The sequence below is a fragment of the Thrips palmi genome, unplaced genomic scaffold (assembly GCF_012932325.1).
Source record: "Thrips palmi isolate BJ-2018 unplaced genomic scaffold, TpBJ-2018v1 HiC_scaffold_5, whole genome shotgun sequence".
NCBI lineage: Eukaryota > Metazoa > Arthropoda > Insecta > Thysanoptera > Thripidae > Thrips > Thrips palmi.
Genome location: NW_023144632.1, coordinates 6,419,816 through 6,427,593, shown reverse-complemented (window position 1 = coordinate 6,427,593; position 7,778 = coordinate 6,419,816). Strand labels below are relative to the sequence as shown.

The 7,778-nt window shown below is 56.1% G+C and overlaps 1 protein-coding gene across 1 annotated transcript; it reads right to left on the bottom strand.

The window, feature by feature from the left end:
• Positions 1–1,770: 1,770 nt before the first annotated feature.
• On the bottom strand, positions 1,771–3,178 carry LOC117650811 (suppressor protein SRP40-like). Its single transcript, XM_034394413.1, has 3 exons — positions 2,815–3,178; positions 2,334–2,728; positions 1,771–2,241 (listed from the first exon to the last, which is right to left on the bottom strand). The coding sequence occupies exons 1-3, from the start codon at positions 3,176–3,178 to the stop codon at positions 1,771–1,773; spliced, it is 1,230 nt and encodes a 409-aa protein (XP_034250304.1).
• Positions 3,179–7,778: the final 4,600 nt, after the last annotated feature.

The following is a 7,778-nucleotide window of genomic DNA, read 5'->3' as shown; positions in this document are numbered from 1 at the left end:
TTTGGCTAACTTTATCCACATGCATGTTCCTCCTGGTTTAAGTCTCAACTCTCTTAGATTCAACCGTCGCTGATAGCAAGCAACACGCTTGTAGTACACAGACTGAATTACTAATCAACAGACTGCAATAATTACATTATTTTTTTTCTAGAAACGTAAGAAAATGGTGCAGTGGTACTAAAATTTGATATGCATGAATGCAGCCGGCAGCCGTGTCGCAGAATCGAAGACAAAGTGGGCAAGTTAAACTCGATGTCATTATTTTGTCAAGAATTCAATCGTTATATTGTTATGTCTCTTCAACACACGAGGAATTTTTGCTGACTGACATGTGCACACTTTGTTATGTTTCTGACGGCAAGTCACGATTGTTTCAGAAATTCAAATTCGTAAGTCACCTTAATCTATTACTACAAGAGGCCAAAACGAAACACGTCGCTTCGCGCACAGCGCGTTTCACTTGAACTGCCGCCAGCGCCAGGGCGCGCCAGGGTGGAAACGTTAGCAACTGCGCATCGTCGAGCGCATCGTCTTCATGCGATCGAGCGGGAGGAGCGGTCGGCATAGCCGGAATCAGTCGGTGAGGGAATTTAAAGGGCAGAAAATTTGCCGTTCCTCCGCCCCCCTCTCTTCCTCGCTCGCTGACGCCGTGTCCAACCCATTTTCTTGCGCCCAAGTGAACGCCCTGCGCCCTGCCGCACCCGACGGCACCACTGTTTGGTATACCACTCTGTATCATAAAGCCGGCGAGTACGGTTACGAAAGAAATGGCGGCAATTCCGCCCCACGTGGTTTCGAAACTGGTCTTCGTATCCCTCTAACAGAACGAAACTACTAAAACAAACAAACACACACCCTTACTTGCTAGATAAAACAAACAACAAAAATATCCACACGTGCAAAGTGCGAGGTACGAGATCTACATGTGCTAACAACAGGTGCCTACGTGAAAACATTTCTACTTAGAAAGATGATGACCACTTTTGCGTGAGTTTTGAGTATCACTATCACAATAAGAGGGCAGTAGCGCCATATGAACGTATTTTAACGATTCTCACTATCGTTCTCATTCCCACTCAAATTCACATTCATACTCTCATTCTTGATCAATAATAAAGCTGGAAGGTGATTTTGTGGACAATTTTATGTTTTTTCCATATGCATTTTAATGATTGGAAAAAAAACTTAGAAGCTTTGGTGATTAATCGCGCACGCATTAATTTTGAAGACCTTTTTTGGCATAAGTCACTCTAATTTAATGCTGAAAGAACTTTTTTAAAAATTTGTAAAAGAATATTTTTAGATGGTGCCTGCCTGTAGGATACCAATCTTTTTATTAAGGTCTACACATCAGCTTCAAAAATCATCAAAATACGAGCATTTGGTGCTACTGCCCTCTTAGAAGTGGTTATCACCAGATTGGTGAAAATCGCCTTCTTTGAAATAGTCTCTATTTCACACTGTCTCCGTGCCGTGACAAAAAGGCCGCGGGGCCCAAAAAATGGCGAGTTTTAACCATTCAACATTAATACCAAATTGATGTCATAATGATCGTGGAAGGCCGCCTCAAGAGTGACCCCAGTTAAACCAATTTCTCCCCAGTTTGCGGTTTCACGCGCATTCCCATTTTACCCTCCAAAATCGTAATTTTGCTTTTCCTCCGCGGGCCGGGGCCTGAAGCCAAGCCACCTTCCCGCGTGCCTGACGGCAAATGCTAGTGACGGCGGACTACCGCCACGTCTGCGGCGCGCCGGGCGTACGGGGCGTACCTCACGAGTTGTAGGCGTGCCGGGAGAAGCCCTCCAGGCCGTGGCCGTGGCCGGGGCCGGGGTTGCTGCGGGGCCTCCTGGTGGTGCCGCCCGGGCCGGGCGCCAGGCGGTGGCGAGGGACGCGCTGCGTGGGCAGCCCCGAGATGCCGCGGACGTAGGCGTAGGCGACGGGCGAGCGCAGGATGCGGGTCGGCGCCTTGCCGTGCGCCTTGCCGTCCTTGTCCTGTTTGGGCTGCTTGTCCTGCTTGGCGACGGCGGGCTGCGGCGACGGCGCATCGGCCTCCTCGAACGTGTAGGCGCTGTGGTGAAGCGGGTAGTGGTGGTGGTGGCGGTGGTGGTGGCGGTGGTGCTGGCGGTGGTGCTGGCGGTGCTGAGCATCCCCCATCGACAAGCAGGAGTTGCTGATGCTGCGTTGCCCTAGCGGGGCCAGCGTGGTCAAGGCGTGCGTCGACAGACTCAGCGTGTGGAACATCTGCGGCGGGAACGACGGGAACGACGCTGGTTAGTTAAGAAGGTCAGGTTAGTGAGCAGCACAGGCGCAGCGAATTGCCTGCGTTGCCTCACCTTGTGCAGAGCGGAGCAGCTGCCTTGGGGCCGATGTGCCTCCCCCTCACAGCAGCACGAGTTGGACCGGCCCGAGGGTGCCGACGAGGACGCCGACGAGGACGCCAGGGATGTCCCAAGAGAGGTGAGGGGGCGCAGGCAGGTCTGGAAGACGCGCACCGAGCCGCCGAACTCACTGCCAGACGAGCCCCCAGAGCCGCTGTCCGAGCTGGTGCCCGCCTCCAGGCCTCGCTCCAGGCCTCGCTCCAGCCCTCGCTCCAGCCCCATGACCGTCGCCATGCACGCGGAGCCGCACCCGGACCCGGGGCTGTTGTCTCCATTGCTGCTGCTCGAGTCGGACGACGACCCCGTCAGCTGGCTGTTGCTGCTGCAGCTCACACTCCGGAAGCAGTCACCTGCAGCACATGAAACAGGTCATTAGCCCGGACGCTCACGCCGCGCGTCATCGCGTCGCCCGGGAGACCCCGAGGGAGACCCTTACCTGAAGAGCTGCTGGATCCGTTGCAGTCCGAGCTGGCCGCGCTGCCGCTCTGCTTCTTGCTGCGGGCCCTGCGGTTCGGCCCCCTGCACGGACTGTCGCGCTCCCTGGCCTCCCTGCCGCCGCCCGACAGGGACCCCGCGTACTTGTCGTTCTCGTCCGAGTCCGTCGAGTCCTGGCCGCTGTCGTGGCCCTCCTGGCCCGGCCTGCTGAGCGAGGGCTGGCTGGTGCTGGCGCGCCGGCCGAAGATGCGGAACATCCGCACGCGCACGGGCCCCACGCCGCTGCAGGCCGCGGGGCTGTCATCGCCGGCCCCGCCACTGCCACCCGCAGACGCGCCGCCGCCGGAGTTGCTGGAGGACGACATGGTTAGGTTCCCGCCTGGTGCACACTTTTGTCGAAGCCGGTGGCGGTCGGGTTGGAGACAATGGAAGCGTGAAGTGCTGAGGGGTTATCCAAGCAGTACATTTTCGACACCAAGCCTGGTTGCTGCCGAGACGAAGTGACGCTCACCGGGCGAGGCGCTGCTTATATAGAGGAGCGCCCCTCCACAGACTCCGGCCCCCCGGCCAGGCTGGCCAGGTGAGTGGGAGCCGGCGCAGAGCGCGCAGAGCCAGCGCCGGGCCGGCGCAGAGCACCGTGGTGGGGCGAGGGCGGGGGCGGCATGGAGTAGAAGGGCTCGTAACAACAGGGTCATATGCATTACATATACAGAAAGCTTCCGGAGGTGCTCAAAGTTAAACAGGGTTGTCAACTAAACTTCCGAACTACTGATCTTGGTTCAACTCGGTGTTAGTTCAAAGATCAAATCATTTCGGAGGTCTCTAGGAGCTACAACCACTAGTCTTAGTCTTCAGGCGCGGAGAAAATGACGCGACACGCGGCCAGGCACAGCGACTCGTTACGGGCAGCGCAGAGGGCGGGAGGCTCGCCAGCAACGACGGCAACCCGAGCTGCAACTCTGCAAGCAAAACTCCAAGTCGGCTCTAATGCAGCCTTAGGCTCGCGACGCCCGACGACAACCTCTTTCCAGGAGTGCTACAGACTGGCTCGCATTGATGGGATGGGGTGGGATGGGGTGGGATGGGGTGGGATGCCCAGTGGCCCAACGTACCTGTTTGAAACAAAGGGCTCTTTTGAGGACCAAATTAGATTCTGAGAGAGCGCGTGGTGCGCGACCGCAACACCATTCTGGAAGTGCATTTGTCACCCTTAGCTTTTTAAAAATTACATTATATTTCGGCTGGTGAACACGTCGGGCGTTGTTATGCGTAAATTTCGCTGTTCCCGCCATCGCGAGTCACAGGAATGAGGCCATGGTCGTGCATGGCATGCCTCTGCCGCGCTCCGTGGCTGCTCGTGTCTTGCCATCTCGCCTCGACAGCGCGAGCAGCTCGCAAGGCGACCGGCTCCAGTGCCCAGACGTGTCAGACGCTCATGCATCCTAATCAAGGCTTCTGATGCGTCCGTGGGCTGCAGGCAGCTGCAGGCAGTGCAGGAAGCAGAATGCAGGGAGGCGGTTTCCCTTCTCGCCCGAGGGCAGCCGGCATCAGACAGCCTCGACGCCTCAAGGACGCCCCCGGGATGCCTCCAGGGCGCGGTGCCTCCAAGACGACTCGACACCGGCGGGCCGCCAATGGTAATGGTAATGTGGGGTAGGCAGGCCAAGGGCAGCGGCGTGTGGCGGGCGTGCCTAGCCTCCCGTTCGCAGGGGCTCCGCACCGCTCCGCACAGAGTGGAGCTTGTGTTCCAGCGCTAAGCCTCACGGTACGATGAATTTTATATTTTTGCGATTCAGCAATACGAGATACATCGTGACAGTGGCACCGCCCCGCCCCACCGCATAACCTTGGAGTAATAGCTAACCCAAACAGTTTTGGAGTTAACGGCGTTTCTGCGCATGGCACTAGGAGTCTGGCAAATGCTACAGAGATTCTGAACTTTGCCAGGGTATAGCTCCTAACTAAGGCTACTTAAGAGGTTCCGGTTTTGAAAAATGGACCAAGAGGGCGAAGAAGACGGACGGGATGTAATCAGTATGAATCACTTCGGTTGATTTCATAGGATACATTAGCGACCAGGTGCTTTTCTCTCTCTAGCATTTGCCAGGCAGCTCGGTCCACCGCCGCGCCCCAGCCGCGCCAGTTAGGACTCCCTACCAGTACTCCTCCAAGGCATAACCAACCCCACGGCCCGTGGCGCGACGGTCTCACTAAGTCCGAGCACCTCGTGGCGCAACACCGCGCCCTTTTGGTCACATTCTTTCATTTATTTTCGGTGCGGCTCGCGGCCGCGGGTCGTGGCTCGTCGCATAAGTCCGCTCTCATTTAGACAACGATGTGGCGGGGACAATGAGACAGCGGCCAATTCCGACCGCCGCGCCACCGCGCCAGGATTAGCAGAGCCTGTCACGGACGGGCCGGGACGGGCCGGGACAGCGCGCCGCGTTACGCGGGGGGTGTCGCATCGCACCGCAGTCCGGGCTAAAAGCGTAGTCGCCCGGGAAACAGGTGGGAAATGGACGAATCACAAAAGGGCGCGGTGTTGCGCCACGCGTTACTCGGACTCAGACCATCGCCCCGCGGCGTTGGTGATGCAAGAAACACACTGAAAAACCAAACGTGGTCTAGACAACGCCACTGGTGTGGTCAGGTGGGTGCCATTTTGGCTGCATCAGTTGGTGTGGTTTGGTGTGGTCTAGGCCACGTTTGGTGTGGTCTTTCCATGCCATGACCATACCAAACGTGGTCTACACGGTAAAAACGTGTCTTGAAAAAAACAGGACCGAAAGGCTCCAAGGTTGTACGGAGGGCCCGTTTCCAGGACGGTCCTGGAGGAAATGGTAAAACTTCCAGGACCGTACTGGAACATGGTGCGTTTCTTTGAGTCGGCCACCCGTTTCCAGGACTGTCCTAAAAGAAACGGACGCTTTAGACTAGGACGGTCCTGGAAACGGGATTCAGCGGCGCATCATAGAAAACAAATCGAAAAAAAGGGGACCCTTCTCCCACCTCCGCACACCGCACGGGAAATTATTCTTCGCTATAACGGTGAAAATCCAAGTTGTCACCTCTTAACCGTGCCCGTCCGTTTGGGTCTCTGTCGAGAGGAATTGAGGAATTGCAGGCCAGGCCAGGGCAGGCTAAATCGGGCCATGAATGCACTAGCCCGATTTAGCCTGGCCTGAACTTCCTCTCGACAGAGACGTCCCAGTGCCATCCGAGAATCGGCCAAGGACGGGTCACAGCAATGCAGGTCACCTTCTTTGAGTGTTCCTCAGCAAACAGCCTTGGAAGGTTTCTTCTCGGATTGAGGCAATCGACTGGGGTCGAGTAGCAGGAGTCCCGCGGGGCAGGGCGGCGTCCCGGCAAGCCGGCAGGCAGGCAGGCAGGCAGCAGGCAGGCAGGCAGGCAGGGGTCTGTAAAGTTAATCCATGCGCATGGATGCTTGCATGCATGCATGCATGCATGGGTGGTGGATCGCCACGGAATCCATATAGAAAGGTGTTGTTTTCATCCAACAGGAGTTAGAATGAAATTTTGTCACATTATAATGCTCCAAATATATTTGGCATACAAGGTAAAGGGTATTTTGGAAGTGCTCCAGCGAAAGGGCGGGAGTGCATGCATGCATGTATGCATGCATGCGTCGGCGCGTCGCGTTGAAAATACCTCTTTAAAAGCGCTTTTATCAATCCTTGTACATTTCTGAGGGCTAGAAATGTCTTCTTGAGTCATGCCAGATGGAAACAATAGCTTCTGAGTGGATTTCGTAGCGATTCGCCACCCATGCATGCATGCATGCAAGCAAGCATCGATGCGCATGGTTTAACTTTACAGACCCCAGGCTGGCTGGCTGGCAGGCAGGCAGGCAGGCAGGCTGGCAGGCAGGCAGGCAGGCAGGGAGGCAGGCAGGCAGGCAGGCAGGCTGGCAGGCAGGCAGGCTGGCAGGCAGGCAGGCAGGCAGGCAGGCAGGCAGGCAGGCAGGCAGGCAGGCAGGCAGGCAGGCAGGCAGGCAGGCAGGCAGGCAGGCAGGCAGGCAGGGAGTTTCATTTCCGTCGAGAGCTATGTGCAGAACATTGTGTTTCTCTATTGTGCGGCCGGCCTGCTCAGGCCTGCCCTGCTAAATCGGGAAACATTGTATCCTCCGCCGCAACGGCTTGCCGCGCCTCCGCAGCCTCCGCGGCCTCCGCGCTCTGGGCCGCGATTAGCACCGTCTGCCCTATCGCGACTCGAACCACATATTCTAAAGAGAAATGTTCGTGTTCGCCAGTGACTCGAGCTTCTCGGGGGCAAAAGGTTCAGTCGATAGGGGTAGGTTGGGGGAGAAAAGTACAGGGTAAGAAAAGTACACCCCCCTTGTGGCCTACTATTCCAGTACATGACATCCATTTAACAGCGTTTTCACACTCAGATTTTCATGTTAAGTTGAAATCACTGGTCGAGGGATGTCTAAAAGTCAAGACATCAGCTCCACACACAAGGGTTGTACTTTTCTTACCCTGTACTTTTCTTCCCCAACCTACCCCTACACTGAAAATCCGAGTGTGGGACAGGCATGCACTAGATAACGTGGGACAAAATGTCCCACGCTTGTAAGCGTGGGACAAAGTGTCCCACGCTTGGAAGCGTGGGACACGGTTTGTCCCACGCTTGGAAGTGTGGGACACGGATTTGTCCCACGCTTACAAACGTGGGACACCGTTTGTCCCACGCTTGTAAGTGTGGGACACGGTTTGTCCCACGCTTGTAAGCGTGTAACACGGTTTTTACCCACGCTTGCAAACGTGGGACATTTTGACCCACGCTTACAAGCGAGGGACAGTTTGTCCCACGTTATCTAGTGCATGCCTGTCCCACACTTGGATTTTCAGTGTAGTCAGAGGATTTGTGAGCAAGCTGGATCCCGAGGGGGTAAACACTCCGCTGAACCTTGTACAGACTACTCCCTATTACGGGGTATTACAC